At 42.7% G+C, this 19,661-nt stretch overlaps 1 protein-coding gene across 4 annotated transcripts in view; it reads left to right on the top strand.

Moving 5' to 3' along the window:
- The window catches only part of HPSE2 (heparanase 2 (inactive)), an 840,195-nt gene that overhangs the window by 49,036 nt on the left and 771,498 nt on the right, over positions 1-19,661 (top strand). For 3 of the 4 annotated variants that reach the window (XM_019034330.3, XM_004049925.4, XM_019034328.3), the window contains exons 1-2: positions 12,453-12,742; positions 15,802-15,959. In XM_019034330.3, the coding sequence (XP_018889875.1) occupies positions 12,453-12,742; positions 15,802-15,959 (448 nt within the window). Of the gene's footprint in view, positions 1-12,452; positions 12,743-15,801; positions 15,960-19,661 lie in introns of those variants that run through there. The other variant, XM_055352722.2, reaches the window with a different exon arrangement.

Here is a 19,661-nt window from a genome sequence, read left to right as displayed (position 1 = left end):
CATCTGAGACCAGCTCTGCCTGGACTTCATTGTCCATATTACTGTCAGCATTTTGGTCACAACATTTTAACAAGGCTCTAGGAAGTTTCAAACTTTCCCTCATCTTCCTGTCTGCTTCTGAGCCCTTCAAACTGTTCCAACCTCTGCCCATTATCCAGTTCCAAAGTCACTTCCACATTTTCAGATATCTTTATAGCAGTACCCTGCTCCTGGTACCAATTTTCTGTATTAGTCATTTTCACACTGCTATAAAGAAATACCCCAAACTGGGTAATTTATAAATAAAAGAGGTTTAGTTGGCTCATGGTTCTACAGGCTGTACAGTAAGTATGGCTGAGAAACCTTAGGAAACTTACAATCATGGCAGAAGTGGAAGTAGGCATGTCTTACATGGCTGGAGCCTGGGATAGAGAGAGAAGGGGTAGGTGCTACACACTTAAACAACCCAATCTCATGAGAACTCACTGAGTGTCATAAGAACAGAAAAGGGGAAATCCACCCCCATGATCCAATCACCTCTCACCAGGCTCTTCCTCCAACATTGGGGATTAGAATTCCACATGAGATTTGGGTGGGGACACAAATCCAAACCATATCACCAACTCTTTACTTTAAGCCTATGGGTGTCATTATGTGTGAGATGTGTGTCTTGAAGAAAGCAGATGGATTGGTCTCATTTTTTAAAAAAATCAAATCACCACTCTGTGTCTTTTAAGTGGGACATTTAGACCGTTTATATTCAAGGTTAATATTGATATGTGAGGTGTTGATCCTATCATGACATTGTTAGCTAGTTGCTTTGTAGTTTCTATTGTGTGGTTGCTTTATAGGATCTATGGGTTATATACTTAAGTGTGTTTTTGCGGTAGCGGGTATCATGTTTTCATTTCCATGTTCAGAACTTTCTTACTTTTAAAAATACGTAGTAAAGCTGGAATGAACTTAGGTTTGACCGCAGAACTAATTCTTTTCATGTTGCAGTAAACTGCCTTACTAAGATTGTTTTCCTGGGAAGTGATCTTTACCAAAAGGTTTAAAAATGTCTTATGGAAGTCTTTGAAGGAGATTATTTGTTTATCTAATTGGGGAAATTAAGATAGTTTATCTTTGTGAGTCTTAACTGTATAGCATTCTGTGACATTTACAGTGGCGATGGAAGGGTATGTGTGTATGCTTGTGTGTTCTTGATTTTCTTAAATGACATGAAATCTTGTAAGAAAGATACTTCCTACTCTCTAAAACTAGGGTCCTGAACTATATGATTTCTAAGATTTCTTCAAGCCCAAATATCCGATTATGGGTATGATTATTTTTGTTTTTGAGAACAGATTGTGAGGTAGTTGGGGAAATTTCAAACATTTCCACCAGCAGATGGCACTCTAGCATTTCTACAGCAGGCAACCCTTAGCTATTACTAAAGTAGAAGCTAGGCAAAACTGGACACATAAAAAGAAAAACAGTATGAAATATTTTAGTAATTATTGTGATGCAAAATTACATATGTATCAAGTAATAGGCTTCTATATATACAAATTGATTTTTTTTTTTTTTGAGATGGAGTCTTGCTCTGTTGCCAGGCTGGAGTGCAGTGGTGTGATCTTGGCTCACTGCAACCTCTGCCTCCCTGGTTCAAGCAATCCCCCTGCCTCAGCCTCCTGAGTAGTTGGGACTAAAGGTACGCTCCACCACACCTGGCTAATTTTTTGTATTTTAGTAGAGACGGGGTTTCACCATGTTGGCCAGGATGGTCTCGATCTCCTGACCTCAGGTGACCCGCTTGCCTTGGCCTCCCAAAGTGCTGGGATTACAGGCATGAGCCATCAGGCACGGCCGCAAATTGATTTTAAGTCATAATCCCTTATTGTGCTCCACAGCACCTTTCACCACATTTTTACTACAGCACTTATCAAATGGATTTGTTAGCCTGTTCATTTTTCCAGGTACACTGTGAGGTTTCCAAGGGCAAGGATATTCTTATTCCTCTTTGGATCTCAAGGTGGCAGGAGGACACAACACCTGGTCCATTGTCAGACCTCAATAAATATTTCTTGTTTTTCCCCCCCCCATAATTGGTTAAGTATTGCCTTGAATGTAAGAGACTGTTTACGAACATTGGTCCATGAAAAGTCTTTTTGTTTTATTTTCTTTTTCTTTCAACAACTATCTTATAGGCATCAACTCTAATGCATTTGATGTACGTCCTTTGATGTTTTTGTATCCTTGTAAAATATATTGTTTAACATATGTGTTTAATTTGCACTAACATTTTGCTATAGGTATCATTCTGGTTTTGCGTGTTTCTTACCTATCATTGTATTTAAAACTTATCTATTTTGTGTACATATGTATGTGTGTACATTTAGTTCATTGCTTCTAACAGTTGTCCTCATTTTACCTATCTATTTCCTTTATGATGGACATCTAGGTGTCTCCAATTCCTCACTATTAAACTCAGCGCTTTACTGACCATCTTCATTCAAATCTTTTAATGGCCTTTTTGCAAATTTTACTACTGGAGTTTATGCCCAGCAGTGGGGTTACTGGCTCTTAGGGAATATACATATTTAATTTCACTAAGTATTGCCAGATCAGTCTCCAGAGTGGCCCAATTACTTTATACTTCCATCAGCATGCAAGAAGTTTCCCATTTTTCTACATTCACAATTAGCGTTATTCAGTATTTCAAATTTCCTAATCAGATGGTATAAAGTGAAAATATTTATTGAATGAAAGAATGATCAGTTTGAGAATCTGTTAAAGCTAGTAGGATGTATGGTATTTACTTGCATAATTTTCCCCCTTAGGGGATGGTCCCTCTCTATCTGAACTTTCACTTTCTAAATTAGGTGTAGAATAGATTCCAATAATTTTTTTGATATATCCCTTAGAATCTGACCTATTTCTCCTCATTACCTGAAACCTAGGAATCAAATAGACTAAATAATGTGGTATCCTTTGTCATCTAAATTTGCTCTCTGAAATTAGAAACCAAATAGAATTGTATAGTGAGGGATCTGGAATATTCTCAGGCCCTACTCCAAATAAATTATTAAAAAGCCTCCTCAGATGATTTTAATGTGCAGCCAGGGGTGAGAATCCCTGACCTAGGCTTGCACATTATTTTCATTTCTACTTGAAAGGGGAAAAGACTATTTTTAAGTATTTCAGCACAGGAAATACTATTTTATTGTGTTGTCCAGGCTTCAGAAAATCAAAAGAAGAATTTAAAATTTAAGTGTCTGATCAAAATTAAATATACTTCCCAAGAGTCATCAGCATGTCAATATCTCTAGATAATGAAAAGGACTAGAAGAATTAGAAAATTTGGTGACAGGGCTGATAAGGTTTAATATAACTAGTATTGAATTAAGGAAGGTCTTGGATCTGCTTATGTGGGGACAAAACTACTCCAAAGAATTAGGGGTCTAGATGTTAATTCAAGCAGAAGTAAAATATTCTATTGAGTAAGTATGTACTACTAAAGTCTGTCAGCTGATTTTGATTATTCAGTAGTGGAATGAATCAGTGGTAAGCCTTCTGTTATAAACATTTGCTTAACTCTCCTTATAATGAACTAAACATATTAGAGTATTTAAAAAGGTCAAAGTCTCATGCCTGTAATCACAGCATTTGGGAGGCTAAGGTGGGAGGATTGCTCTAGCCCAAGAGTTTGAGACCAGCCTGGGCAACATGGTGAGACCCTGCCTCTCCAAAAAAAAAAAAATCCAGGCATAGTTCACACCTGTGGTCTCAGCTACACAAGGCTGCTGAAGTGAGAGGATTGCTTGAGTTTAGGAGGTAGAGGCTGCAGTGAGCCATGGTCACACCATTGCGCTCCAGCCTGGATAACAGAGTGAGACCGTGTCTCAAATAATAATAATAATAATAATAATAATAATAAAAGAAATAAAAATAAAAAGGTCAAAGTATGCCATTAGCCTAGAGAACAAAAGAAAATACGGTTGTAAGCCGGGCGTGGTGGCTCACGCTTGTAATCCCAGTACTTTGGGAGGCTGAGGTGGGCGGATCACGAGGTCAGGAGATTGAGACCATCCTGGCTAACAAGGTGAAACCCTCTCTCTACTAAAAATACAAAAAATTAGCCGGGCACGGTGGCGGGCGCTTGTAGTCCCAGCTACTCGGGAGGCTGAGGCAGGAAAATGAGCCGAGATAGCGCCACTGCAGTCCCGCCTGGGCGACAGAGCGAGACTCTGTCTCAAAAAAAAAAGAAAATACAGTCGTAGCTAGTCAGTTTTTTGGAGTTGACAAACACAATTGTATTACAGGCAAATGTTTTATTACAGGTCCATTAATCTCAATGTTTGAGATTAATATTTTATTTTATTTTCGAGACTGAGTCTCTCTCTGTTGCCCAAGCTGGAGTGCAGTGGGGCAATCTCTACTCACTGCAACCTCCGCCTCCCAGGTTCAAGCGATTCTCCTGCGTCAGCCTCCTGAGTAGCTGGGATTACAGGTGCTTGCCACCATGCCCAGCTAATTTTTGTATTTTTAGTAGAGATGGGGTTTTGCCTTGTTGGCCAGGCTGGTCTCAAACTCCCAGGCTCAGGTGATCTGCCTGCCTCAACCTCCCAAAATGCTGGGATTACAGGGAGGTTAATATTTTAAATGTATTGAGATAAATATACATGATTTATATACATTGCTTTCTTAGAAGTTATCTTTAAGATTGATTAATATGTAATAACTGTCTAAGAAAACAGTACATATAAAAACAACTTATACATACATACATAGTTAATGAAGCTATAGAACATGTGAAAGGCAATCTGATTTTTTACCCCTAGGATATTAAAAGTTCTTGGTATTTTCAATAAGAAACATACTCGAAGTGTAGTCAGTAGAGCTGGCATTAGTTTCAAATTCTTCAAGAAACAGCTTGAAAATTTTAACTCTATAATTTTTTTTTTTTTTTTTTGAGACAGAGTCTTGCTCTGTCGCTGAGGCTGGAGTGCAGTGGTGCAATCTCAGCTCACTGCAACCTCCGCCTCCTGGGTTCAAGCAATTCTCCTGCCTCAGCCTCCCGAGTAGCTGGGACTATAGGCATGTGCCACCACGCCCAGCTATTTTTTTTAATTTTTAGTAGAGACAGGGTTTCATCGAGTTAGCCAGGATGGTCTCAATCCCCTGACCTCGTGATCCGCCTGCCTCAGCCTCCTAAAGTGCTGGGATTATAGGCGTGAGCCACTGTGCCCGGACTTAACTCTAATTTTTTACCCAAATTATGAAGATAAAGTCTGTGCTTTTTTATGCTATGAGCATAAAATTAAATAGTATATATGTAAATTATATTTCAAAACCTTAGGTTGTAGGTATATAATTTCCTTGTAACCCATCTGTGCAAATTACACTCATTTCCACAGTGAAACCCAACCAGGAGAAGGACAATGAGTAGCAACTATATACCAGGTACTAAAGATATTATCTCATTTAATTCTCACAACACATTTGGAGGGAAGTAATCTTATGCCTGTTTTATAGATGGGGAAATTGGGACTCAGCAAGGATAAATAACTTGTTCAACAAAGGTCACATTAGCAGATATTAAATTGGGAATTAGATTTTAATCAGTCTATCAGACTCCAAAGTCCATGCTTTTTTCAGTATAATATGATGCTTTTCAGGACTTACCTGAATGTATAAATGGCAAAATTGGCAGGGATGGTAAAAGATAGGTTCTTCAATGGGTGTGACTAAGACATGAGTAATTTTAATCTGCTTTTCTGTTAGTTTTCTATCTCTAGCAGTCCCTCAAGTAACTGTCATCCCTACCTCCAAACATGCTAAGGGGTTTCAAACTGAACTTATTAGAGTCAATCACATTTATTATGGTTATGATCTTCCCCAAATAAATGTACTGCTTGGTGGCAGTAGTAAGGACAAAGACCAGAGTTTTCTTAATATGATGAGGTGGAGCAATCACAGTTATAAATTATGAAGCCATTGAACACATGAAAGGCAATCTGATTTTTTTCCCAGGGATATTACACATAAAAATTCTCAGATATTTTCAATAACAAACATCCCCAAAGTGTAGTCAGTAGAGCTGGCAATTATTTTCTCCTTCAACATTCCATATGGAGAAAGTGTTGTCATCCCTTGCTTCTCCTGGCAGGACAGAGACAGTCCTTAATGGTAAAATAACATACTTTGTAACCAGGGTTCTCTTGTACTGTCCTTTGCCTATTCCTGTTTTCCCTTTCCTAGTAGAAAATCAAAGACATATAAAACCTACTCTAATTTCTTCCTTAAAAGATGCTAATCACAGGCAGAAGAGCCTACATGATTAAAATATGTGGTATAGGCTTGTTTGACCACATTTATTAACACCATATTATATTAGATAGAGTTCACCTTTTGTTTCAGGTTTACCACTAAGTCATTCATGTATAACTTAATTCTTACCATAGTCATTAGTTAAGGGGATGTATTTGTGGCACATGTGGGAGACAGGAAATAAGAATGAATAAGAAAGCGATAGCACAATTGTATAATTTTTTTATTTTTTTGAGATAAGGTCTCGCACTGTTACCCAGGCTAGAGTGCAGTGGCATGATCTCATGGCTCACTGTACCCTTGAACTCCTGGGCTTTAGTGATTCTTCCCACCTCAATCTCCTGAGTAGGTTGGACTACAGGCATGTGCCACCATACCCGGATAATGTTTTAAACATTTTGTAGAGACAGAGTCTCACTGTGTTGCTCAGGTTGGTCTCAAACTCCTGGGCTCGAGCAATCCTCCCGTCTTAGCCTTCCAAAGTGCTGGGATTAGCATGAGCCACTGTGCCTGACTGATTGTATATTTTAGAATTTATAAAGTACTTTCCCCGTACATAAACTTACTAATTATTGCTTTACTCTTGGATATTATATCAGTTTGACAGATAAGGCAGCTGAGGCTTAGAACCATTAAAAATTTTATCTAAGTTTACAAGGCTAGATCTGGTAAAGTTAGGACTTAAACCTAGAGCCTCCAACTCCTGCTCTAAGTTTTTTGTTGTTGTTGTTTTTGTTTTCCCACTATACATTGATAGGTTCTGGAGGGTTATACAATACTTTAGCCACTTGTGTTGACTAAGAACACAAACCTAGGGTTTAGAGTCAGATGGCCCTTGGTTTAATTCTGTGTTGGTACTTATTAACTGTGTACCATGAGAAAGTTAATATCTGAGTCTCAATTTTTTCATATGTAAACTAAGTATAAGAAGAAGTTTATACAAAACTCTTCTTAGGGTTTTTTTGAGAGCACCATGCTTGAACCATGAGATCTCAATAAATATTAGTCATCATAGTTGGGTATACAGGCAGTAAGTGAGGACACAGTGGACTGGCTGTTATATCTTCATGCTTCCCAGTCCTAGTTACAGTGTAAAGCATTTTTTTAAATTTCTATTAGACAGCTAGGCATAATTATTACAGAAGGGGAAAATGGGAATAGTGAAAACTAAGCTTTGAATGTTTAGTAGAAGGAAAGGGCAGGCGGCATATAGAGTTAATGAGTTTGTGACAGGCTGAAAGTGAGAAAAAGGCATAGGAAAAGTCAAAAGAAATCATTGTAGGCTGGGCGTGGTGGCTCACGCCTGTAATCTCAGCACTTTTGGAAGCCGAGGCGGGCAGATCGCGAGGTCAGGAGGTCAAGACCATCCTGGCTAACACGGTGAAACCCTGTCTCCACTATAAAATACAAAAAAATTAGCTGGGCATGGTGGCGGGCGCCTGTAGTCCCAGCTACTCGGGAGGCTGAGGCAGGAGAATGGCGTGAACCTGGGAGGCAGAGCTTGCAGTGAGCTGAGATCGCACCACTGCACTCCAGCCTGGGTGACAGAGTGAGACTCTGTCTCGAAAAAAAAAAAAAAGAAGAAAATCATTGTAGTCAAGATGACCATTAGCTGTACATCTTGCAATACTGTATGCTACAAAGTAGAATTTGGACATAAACACAGAATAATATCCCAGTAGTCCCATTCACCAGTCCTAGTACCCATGTTGGTCACTGGTATATATTTCCACTTGTCTGAGATGAAATGATAATAATATAGGGATTTTTCTTTTCTTTTTTTCCTTTTCTTTTCTTTTTTTGAGATGGAGTTTTGCTCTTGTCTCCCAGACTGGAGTGCAATGGCATGACCTCGGCTCACTGTAACCTCTACCTCCTGAGTTCAAGTGATTTTCCTGCCTCAGCCTTCTGAGTAGTTGGGATTACAGGCACCCGCCACCATGCCCAGCTAAGTTTTGTATTTTTAGTAGAGACTGGGTTTCGCTATGTTGGTCAGGCTGGTCTCGAACTCCCGACCTCAGGTGATCCACCCACCTCGACCTCTCAAAGTGCTGGAATTACAGGCGTGAGCCACTGCACCTGGCCGGGATTTTTCATAAAGCTAAATTTACTCAGTTTAAACAACTGCTCTTTATTTTGACATGTCATTTTAGCTTTTGTTCAGATGTTAAAATTTTCCTTTCTTTTGGAAAGTAATAGAGATAAGTAGTTGACAGTTTTTATTAAGGTCCTTACTAGACAATATAAAAAGTTGACAAACGGGGCTGGGCGTGGTGGCTCATGCCTGTAATTCCATCACTTTGGGAGACTGAGGTGGGTGGATTGCCTGAGCTCAAGAGTTTGAGACCAGCCTAGGCAACACGGTGAAGCCCCGTCTCTACTAAAATACAAAAAATTAGCCGCGTGTGGCGATGTGTGCCTGTAGTCCCAGCTACTTGGGAGGCTGAGGCAGGAGAATTGCTTGAACCCCGGAGGTGGAGGTTGCAGTGAGCCGAGATTGCGCCACTGCACTCCAACCTGGGCGACAGAGCAAGACTCCGTCTCAAAAAAAAAAAAAAAAAAAAAAACCCTTGACAAACATTCTGTCCACTCCTCCCCATTAACTAATATTTATTTTGAAAAACCAAAGTCTAGAAATCACCGAATCAGTTAATCTTCACGTTTTCTTACAGTTCTGGGAACCTGGGCTCTTAGATATCAAAGCAATTTATCTATGAAGACCATTCAGTAGACACTAAGCAGAGCGTTTCCAAGGAGACATCAGTGCATCTAGTTCCTGACAGTTCATATTTTATTTTTTTAATTTTAATTTTACTTTTTACTTTTTTGAGACAGAGTCTTGCTCTTGTCACCCAGGCTGGAGTGCAATGGCTCCATCTTGGCTCACTGCAACCTCCTCCTCCCAGGTTCAAGCAATTCTTCTGTCTCAGCTTCCTGAGTAGCTGGGATTACAAGTGCCCACCACCATGTCCAGCTAATTTTTATATTTTTAGTAGAGACGGGGTTTCACCATGTTGGCCAGGCTGGTCTCGAACTCCTTACCTCAGGTGATCCGCCTGCCTTGGCTCCCAAAGTGCTGGGATTACAGATGTGAGCCACTGCGCCTGGCCTGACAGTTCATATTTTATACAGAGGCCCAATACTTGTCTTCTAGGAAGTTACAATCTAAGACAAAACAGAGATGCAGATTGCTGTCACCTAGCACAGAGAAGATAGGATAGAAACATCAATCTAATATACTGATTACTAATGAACTACTTACAGCATATTAATAGATAAGAGGCAAGACAAAAACCATGATATGGTATATGTGTGGCAGCTATTTGCAGAGTATCTCTGGAGATCTAAACCCAAACTAAACCAAAGGACCAAACAATCAAATCATCTTAGAGACCAACGAGGGCTAACCTCTTAAATATCAGTTATTTCTTTCCCCTGATGTCCTCTATAGAATGACTTAGAATTTCAATGGCTAGACTAGAGAAATGGTTTTCATCAGGAATTAAGAAAACAAGCACTTTGTTTTGTTGGTTTTGATTTTAATACCACATACAGATTCTGATGAAAACATTAAATACTACTTAGTTAGGCCAATAAACCATTACAGAGTAGTTAGGTCAGTAAGCAAAAATGGTGAAAATTCATAATTATGTGCATTCTCATTATACTCAAGTTCATTCTTGGTCACAAGAATAGGTATTTTTGAAAGGTATTAATTATAGACATCTAGTGGACATACGTATTCAAATTGTCTTCCGTTGGTCCCAATTAACATAGCTTCTAAAAGTGCATTCACTTGTAAGCCAAGGGTATTTTAGGCCCTTGGAAAATCTGGCTCATTGTTAAAAATATATAATTTTAAAAATTCTTAGTATAGCAAATGAACTAATGGCTTTACACGTTAAGTATTTTTTGAAGGAGATGGCCAGGAAAATGATAATAACTGGGAAAACAAATTATTGAACAGAGACCCAAAACATAATTTACTGTGACAAATAAAAGTATTTATTTTTCACATTGTTCTGGAGAGGGGCATATTATTTCAGTGTGTTGAGCATGATTGGATTTACCATTAATTTACTTCACAGAATTTATTGAGTGCCTACTAAGAGCTCCAGTCTGGGAAGACAAAGACAAAAGTGTTTGCTTGCCAGGCTGTTGCCATCTCTAAGAGGTGCTCAATACATACTTAAAAATTACAAGAATTTCAACTGAAATTTATGTCACACCACACACCCACACACAGACACACACACACAGTTTAAAGGATCTAGATGTGTTAGAAATGTTCAGGAACTGAAGGAAACAGGCCTTAGGGCTGGAGCCAACATCCAATACTTCACTATGTAACAGCTTGATTTAAAAAAATCATCTTTAAATAATATGACTTGCATTTGCTTTCTCCCATATCCTCATCTTATGCAGTCCTATTTCTAGAAGGTCGTCATGGCGCTTCACAGATGAATGCAACATAATCTCGATTTCCTGGGTGCTTAGGTTGGTAGAGGCTTTTCAGGGAACTTCAGTTGAAGGTCATCTATTCCAGCTGTTCTCAGATTTGTTAATCCTGGTCTGGGTGGAGGTAAGAGGATACAGGTTGCTATTACAGCGTTTGCTGGGCTTTAAGACTAACCCTTGTCCATCCGCCTCTGGGGAAAACCCTTGCTCCGCATTTTAGGGTTTTGCTTGTTTGATACCAAGGAGGGCCCTGGACGCTTCTGCGTTTCTGACTGCCCGCACTACATAAAGTAGTTCCCTTCATCTGCCAAGTAGAAGGCCCATTTTGTGTCAGAAAGAAGCCGAAAGTGGGGCCCAGCAATGTGACTGCAGCAAACTGTGCCTGATGCCTTTCCCGCGCTTCAAGATAGGACCTAGAGTTCAATTTGCAAGCTGTTGTGGGGTGGAAGCTCAATGAGCAGCGGCGGGTCGTGCATCACAGCGGCTTCCGACTGTTATTCCCCATCCAGGGCTGTGTGACTCTGGTTTTGACTGGGGGCCGAGATGGAAACCCGAAAGTGTCACTATGGTCCCATCTGGCACTGTAAAGGCGCACTTCCCTGCAAGAGGGCTAAGTATAGGATTGACCTCCAGGAGGGTCTGGAGGGGGAACTCTACCTGTGCAGCAGAATAGAGTGGCCAAGAAGTGGCACAGTTGGACGCAGAGCCGCCCTGACTATCCAAGCACAGCTCAGGTAGCTTCGACTTGGCCAAAGCCAGCATGTATTGACGCTCCCAAGACCCTTATTCCTCGGTTGCGGGAAGAGCAGAGCAGAGCCAGGGCGCATGTCCCTTTTGGCCCTCGGATCGGAAAAGCTGCTTGACCAGGTCACTGTGTTTTTCCTTCTTGCTACTCTTTGCCCTATGGAGGTCAGAGGATGCCCAACGCGTCACAGAGATCAGGGCTCCTCTTCGGGAAATGTCCTTCAGGGCTCTATGCTTTGACAGGAATCACCGCCTCAAGACCCCTCTGCAACTTAACCGCCCTTGGTATTGCTGCTTCAACCAGAAAAGGGCCCTGAGCGGACGAAGTGCCTGACGCTGTCAGGACAAACAAGCGTGCTGTCGGTGGGAACTCTACCCCAGCGCGTCCCGGGTTGGCGCTGGGGCTTTCGGGTCGGAGTCGGAGCTTGAACCGCCCTCCAGAGCCTCGCAGGGAAGGACGTAAAAACGAGACACTTTGCTCTGTACCCAGACGGTACAACGGCATGGTTTGGATTCCTCCCTCTGCTTCCTGACCCTAGAGGGTTAAATTAGGAGGGTACAACACCACCCTTTTCTCCTCCTTCCCGCCTGCTCCCCTCCCCTTACCTTTAAAAAGTTAAAAAATGTCTGCAGTAGAAATCTCTTAAAGGGGCGGTGCCGGTGTACGAGTTCTCTTGGCAAGAGTCACGGGGAAGGCTGGCTAGGGGCGTGAGTTCGCTCCACCAGCACCAAAACACTGGAAAAAAAAAATAAAAAAAAATTAAAAAAAAAAAAAAACGAGCGAGCGAGCGAAAGAGAGAGAGCGCGGGAGAGAGAGAGAGTGTGTGTGTGTTGGGGGGTGGTGGGAGGAAGGGAAAAAAAGGGGGGAAAAAGGCGGACAGACACACACTTTAGATAAGGACAATTAGTCACTAGCGAGACCCAGTAGTGAGAGAGGTTTAAATCAGAGGGATTGAATGAGGGTGCTTTGTGCCTTCCCTGAAGCCATGCCCTCCAGCAACTCCCGCCCCCCCGCGTGCCTAGCCCCGGGGGCTCTCTACTTGGCTCTGTTGCTCCATCTCTCCCTTTCCTCCCAGGCTGGAGACAGGAGACCCTTGCCTGTAGACAGAGCTGCAGGTTTGAAGGAAAAGACCCTGATTCTACTTGATGTGAGCACCAAGAACCCAGTCAGGACAGTCAATGAGAACTTCCTCTCTCTGCAGCTGGATCCGTCCATCATTCATGATGGCTGGCTCGATTTCCTAAGGTAAGGCAGGGGTTTCGATGGATCATTTAAAATTTTTTAGTAACACCCCCTCAAGCCCTTCCTATCCCCCATTCCAAAGGGGAAAGAAGAAAATAAGCCAAGCAGATCTCTCAAAGAGAAGAAAGGAGGTTTTCCTCCTCCTGGATTATGTGCTGTGAGGCTGTAACTAGTGATTGAGAAAAGCAATGTTTTCTATTAAGATGCACATGTTTGCAATGCAGAAGGCATTTCAGAAACTTATCAGTTATGACTGAAAAAATGTTGTGCTTACATATATCCACAATTAGCCTTCCCGTCTACTTCTGAAAAAGAAACAAGAGGTTCAGAGCAGTTACAAAAGCGAAGAAAAGGTCTCAAACAAAGAGCTGAAAGGAATGGGTATGTGTGTGGGGGTGTGTGTGTGTATGTGAGACAGAGAGGAGAGTGTGTGTGTGTCTGTGAGTGTTCAAGCGGGATTGCACGAAAGTGGAATTTTCCACGGAAAGATCGTTTCGTCAGTTCTCTCCCACTCTCAGACAGAAAACGAATTTAAGCAGAGGCTTGAGTGGTGGGCAAGTTGGATCGGAGTTAAAATTTTTTATTTTATATCCTCCGCTGTCATTTCCAGACTTCAGGACTTTGTAAGGCGCTTTTTATAGACGGAATGCCCCCCTCCCCCCCCCAGTTCCTCCTCCTTAAATCTCCTGCGGTAACTGCACAGTTTAGCTTTTCTTTAAAGGAAAAAAAAAAAATCCTCGCTGGGGTCACAGCGTTACAAGGGAAGCGGTAAGAGTCCTAGAAATACTCCAGGGAGGCTTCGGAGATCTGAACTCCGCACCAGCAGATTAGCAAACCCAGAGGTTTGTGATCCCCTTTGCTCTAGGGCTTGTAATCTAATTGGGCTCACACTCTTCCCGGGTTGTTGCAGTTTGGCAGTTAGGCAACTGCGATCCTTTCCCATCAGGGACAGAGTTGCAGTGTAAAATAAGAAATAAATCCTCTGCAATGTCGAATCCAAGTGTTGAGTTTTTAAAAATTCCCTACAAGTTGGAGCCTCAGCTGTGGCGTCCCCTCGAAGAGCCCTCAGCGCTCTCAGTCCCACTTTGCCCCGAGGCCAGGTCCGTTGTGCGTCCTTCGTATTTTTCACTCCTTGCGAAATTCGAGTTTTGCTTCTTGAGGTGCGCCCGCCTCTCAGCTCTTGGGGTTGTCCCCCTGGTCCGGGTCGGGTCTGCGGACGCGGCAGGTAGCGGGAGGCACCACGTGGAGGGCTCCTTCCACGTGGAGCGCTCCTTCCACGTGGAGGAAAGGTAGCCGGAGGACTGAGAGGCTGTAGCTGCCCTTGCCGAGGCCGTTTCGGTTCCTGTTGGTGCGGTTGCCGCGAGGGCGGAACAGCCAGCTCCGCGCGGCCCAGCTTCCTCTTCGAAAGCTCTTTCGTGCAGCAGAGTGCGTCTATGAGCTCGTCCGAATGTAGGGTGCAACGGAGTTTTCTGCAACGCTTGTCCCACTTTCATTGAACTCCTTCAGCTGCGCAGACCCCGTTCCCCCCCCCCCCCCCCCCAGCTTTCTTTCTTTTTTTAAAAAATCAGCCTGTTCGCCTAATGCTTTCCTGCCTCAGAAAAGAGTCTGGAAGGCAGATTTTCGGGGAAGAAGTCCTGGCGGAGCGCATTCGCATTGGCTGTGCAGGCTTCTGGATGAAAGGCTGTTGGAACTGCCCTTTCCCCAGGACCGGATTCGCGCGGACGTCTCCTTTGCCACAGTAGGCCCACGCGACGCCCTGACTGTGCCTGTCCTGGAGTGCGGTCCCGGAGACTTCTGCCAAACGACCATTCTGGTTACAAGACCCTGGGGTAGCCACGTCTCTTCTCAAAAAACTCTCCAAAAGCAGAGTCTGTTTTTTCTTTCTCGTATCCACCTCCTTTATGATGCTCTTTAACGTCACCATGTGGATTTGGGTTTTCAGAATCTGAAACAGTAAAGCGTTAAAAAATAATTTACAGACCCGGAACTCAACAGCTGATCCCCTCTGCATTATCGGTATCTGCATTGCTCCTTTCCTACTCCTTCCCAAAGCAGCAGCCTTTGGCTTTTAAAAAACCTATTGATGGAAATCCTGACCTTAAATAGATGCAAACGCTATTGTTTTGGTGCTCATTTAGTATCCCATAACGTGCAGGTCCCACATTTCGGCAAGCTTCATTTTCCCTAGCGGTTCCAAACGGCCCCAAGTGGGAAAGAAGAAAGATGGAGCCTAACTCGGGGGTGGGGTGGGGAGAAGGATGTTACCTTTCCTGAGATCAGGCGGAATTATTTCAGGGGCCAAAGAGACTTTGCCTTTACTGTGTGTGTGTGTGTGTGTGTGTGTGTGTGGTGGTGGTGGTGGTGGTGCGGGAGTGGAGAAGTGTTCTTGGAAAGGCGAGAGTTTACCCTGGGGATCTCTCCGTCCGGGGATTTGGGAAACAATGCAGTTTTTACAATATAGTGAAAAAGGAAAATCAACTCGGACATTAAAAGAAAGAAAGTAGGAATCCACTTAAGCTCAGGCGCCGGGCCTGGTCTGAGAGAAACAAGGCAGGTTTCACCTCCTGCACGGAGGTTTGTGGGGCCCCTGGGGCTGCGGAGGCAATGCCGGCTTTCAGCGTACACGTTTTTGGCAACGGTCGGAAGCCAGAGGTAGGCGCGCCTAGCGCGTCTCCGCCTGGAGCGCTTTCCTGGCAGTGGCAGAAGCCGGGCAACTGCGCTTTAGCGCCGTGCTCGTAGCACGTACACCCCACCCCATACAAACACTCTATGAACAAACACTATCTGTAGCCTTTAGGAGATCAGGATCTGGGTCTCTGCGGGAGGGGGCCGCTGCGGGCGCCTGGAAGCGGGAGGCATAGCGCCCGGAGCGGGGCGGTGAGGGCGGGCTGGGGCGCAGGGCAGCGGCCAAGGGCCAGCGTGGACTGCCGGCTGGGGCAGGCACAGAGCCTCTAGCCCCGGCCAGGTCGCCCTCAGGGAGTAGGAAGAGGGCCCTTCTCCGTGCCCCACGCGCTCTCGTCCTGTCCCGGGAACCTTTCCTCTCTTATTCTCTTCCTCTGCAGCTCCAAGCGCTTGGTGACCCTGGCCCGGGGACTTTCGCCCGCCTTTCTGCGCTTCGGGGGCAAAAGGACCGACTTCCTGCAGTTCCAGAACCTGAGGAACCCGGCGAAAAGCCGCGGGGGCCCGGGCCCGGATTACTATCTCAAAAACTATGAGGATGGTGAGAAACTTGATTACCATTCTTTATTTGGGGAGCGGAAGCAAGCACCCGCTGTGTTTGTGTATCTGTGTGTTCGTGTGTCTGTTCGTGTGTGTGTGTGTGTGTGTGTGTGTGTGTGTGTGTGTGTGTGTGTGTGTGTGTGTGTGTGTATGCATGCGCGCGCGCGCGTTGGGGCAGATTTGGAGAGCCTGGTTGCAGCTCGCCTGAAAATGAAAAGTTGGAAGCTTCAGATGAGGAGACACTGCAGTGTGGAACTCCTGACCTCATTGCGCAAAGGGGTTTCTCCAGGTTGTTCTCACCCAGCTGCCGGCCTTTTGCTGGGCGGCTGTCTTGGAGGCTGAGAGCTGGTAGCCCAAACTGCTTAGCAGGCTGTTCCTGTGGGGTGTAGGTTTTTTGAGAAAATTCAGCCAGGTTCATAGATTATTAAAGGTCAGAGTCATATTTCATTGCTAAAATTCTAGGCAAAGTGCTTTTCTGTTTTTCTTATTTCCTGCCTCCCTGTGATTAGGGTACAGAAGGAATTCAGCCGTTTTTGAAACCCACTCTAAAGTTTTCTGGAATAATCCCTTTTAAATTGGTCCCTTGTTGAGGAAGGTTTGGAAATCTCCACAGTTAGTTCTTCTTCAGATTGCCTAATCTCAGAGTTGCATTTTTTTTGTGTTTTAAAATGGGATTACAAATGCCAGCTTTCTTTCCTGACGGGATTAGATAAGTGTTGGAAGGGCTTTGAAAACTTGAAATCCTATTTCAATCTGAGAGGCCAATCTTTTTTGGTTTGAACGGTCTCATTTTTACTAGGGGAAAAAAATGAAAATGCTATTGAAAAATTTTTGTTTAGAAGGTTAGGTGTTAACATCTATGAACTTCCTGTTTAAGTGGAGGGATGTACTTTCAAAGAGGCACGATGAGGGTACTGGCGTTTCTTGAGCTATTGACACTGTTAAGATTGGATAGAAGAGGCATTAGTGTCCATTCTTGGAGGGCTATCATCCCCGTTGCTGTTCCTTCTCGTAAGTAAACTACAGTTTTGTATATAAAGGGCTCAGGGACAAGTTTTCAGAGCCTTCTGAATTTTGTTATATCTTGTCCTTACAAATCAGCTAAAGGAGCAAATGCCCTTGTATTTTCTTGGGCCTTCATTGAAAAGTACTTCTGGAGAGGTATTGGAATGTATTTCAAGGGTGGCAGAGGAACATTTTTTTTTAAGTGCCAGAATAGAGAAAGAGGGCAAGGCTAAGGCTTCTTGAGTTTGGAGCATGACTAGGACTTACTCTTTTATAACATTTGCCAAAGCATGTAGGTGTTTAAGGCTACATCTTTTCAAAGATAAAAGTCATTGCTATGAAAGTATGGATTACAAGTAGACTTTTGCTGTCACTCAGCATAAATGCTGAAAGGTAAAAGATAGTCTTTAACAGCACCTCCTATGGTAATTTGACCCAGAACCTTATAGCTCCCAGGGTCACTGTCAGCTCTGTGATCAGACATAAGAAGGGAGAATATTAATGGTTTTTCTGATGGGATAGCTCTTCTTCCAATCCATTTGAACTACTTCCTCTTTAGTTTGTGGGAAAACTTGTAAGAGCCCCAGGAATTGCTAGGGGTGAGGGAGGGAGGAAAGGACCATTATAAGTTTAGAAATTGGTCTGTTTCTCCCAACCTTGTACCTAGGATTATGTTACACTGAGAACAATGAGATCTGCTTAAAATGAAGGCTACAATTTGTTTCCCTTTGTGAAAGGAGAAAGTGGGCATCATGGGGAGAGGAGAAATTGGCAGAAGGCAGTGCCCTGTAAAACTATATAAAATTAAAAAAAAACATAAATGGAAAAGATCTAAGAGGTTACCTTCAGGTCTCTGTCACGTCAGGGGCCAGTATAGGATCATTCCATATGGAATCCTTTTCTTGTTTTGTCCAACCTGGCATTAAATATCTCTAGGAATGTAGTATTTCACCACTCATAGGGGAGAGAGTTCTTCTGTCCCATAAGCTTTTGCTGGGAAATTTCTCCTGAATTTTCCCTTTATAAGGATTTACAATTATTCCTGTTTGCATTTTTTAGACATCTATCTTCAAAATAATTTCTGCCTTTGGTGTGAGTGTTAGCTTAAAAAAAAAAGTTTCCTCATAGCTGTTTTTTATCTAGACTACCTGGATCTAATTCTTTTAAAACTTTCTTTAAAGTCAGTCCTTCCAGACACTAATCTGTTTTATTGCTCCTAGCTGAACTCCTTTTGATTTATGTTTTCCTAGTAATAAGATGCTCTGAACTATATCAGTATTTGAGGCTTTAGCAGAGTTAAAGAGAATGAGAATGTCCTATTTCTGCCCTTTGAAGCTCACATATCCTTAAATTACCCATACTGTCTTTGTTGTTGCATTTTGCATTGCAGAATTCAAGGCAAAATGTTCTTGGTATAGTCTCAGCAATTTTGAAAACATTATGCTTCTGTTGTCCCTTTTCATCTAGTGATAACTGTTATCATCATGAGCATCTTAAAGTAATTAAGCCTTGTTAGGAAATGGCCCTGTAGTAAGCACTTGGGCATAAAGGCATCTTATTAAAAAATGTATTTACTTAGACATAGTACAGAATAACAACATACATTTTGAGTAATAAGATATACCTACTGGCACATTATGAAACTGAATGATACAGTGAAGAGAAAATGGAATTTGGACTTAGGAAGGTTGCACTGCATGCCTGGCCCTATGACTTATGAATGTGTGGCCCAGGGCTTACTGTTTATAGCATGTGGATGATGATGATTACCTGCTGTACATTGCTTCTCTGAAGGTTCTAAGAGGTAATGTTGGTAAGTTATTTTTTTGACTGCACAACACTATAAGAAAGGTAAGGATTCTTACATTCATTAAAGGCAACTTCAGCAAATTTCTAATATATATTTAATGTTTTAAAGTGGGATTAAGGAGTGAGTAAGATTTCATGAGACTGAAGCTTTTACAGAAGGCAGAAGGTAGATTTATGGAATTACCTGAGAGGATTGAGAGAATGTAAGGAGAATTATCTTTAAGGAACAGAGTTGAGAACCAAAGGTGGCTTTTGTTGTGTACTAATGTTAAAATGAATGGATAGTTGTAGCGTTGAGCAAAAAGCTTCCACTTTTCTGGTTAATCCGTTTATATTGCTACCCTGATAATATATATATATATATTTTTCAAGATGGAGTCTCCTCTTTTGCCCAGGCTAGAGGGCAGTGGCATTATCTTGATTTACTGCAATCTCTACCTCCTGGGTTCAAGTGATTTTCGTGCCTCAGCCTCTTCAGTAGCTGGGATTACAGGTGTGTGCCACCATGCCCCGCTAATTTTTGTATTTTTAGTAGAGATGGGATTTCACCATGTTGGCCAGGCTGGTCTTGAACTCCTGATCTCAAGTGATCTGCCCAGTTCAGCCTCCCCAAAGTGCTGGGATTACAGACATGAGCCACTGTGCCTGGCCCCTGATGTGATTTTGTTGTTCCCCTTGTTTTCCCATGAATTAATAATGCAATTAACAACTCATGGGTCTTCTGTTTTCCAGATACTTTCTGAGCACATTAATGCAACTGTATTTTCTCTAACTTTGTAAAACCACTGTTTATGTATCACTTTGGGAGCTTCACTGGTTACTCCTTTAATGCAGTTAACTATTCTACTCTATGCTTAGGCACCTTGAATTATATACATAAATAGTGATG

This window comes from Gorilla gorilla, chromosome 8 (genome assembly GCF_029281585.2).
Source record: "Gorilla gorilla gorilla isolate KB3781 chromosome 8, NHGRI_mGorGor1-v2.1_pri, whole genome shotgun sequence".
NCBI lineage: Eukaryota > Metazoa > Chordata > Mammalia > Primates > Hominidae > Gorilla > Gorilla gorilla.
This window is presented reverse-complemented; position numbering and strand designations above follow the sequence as displayed.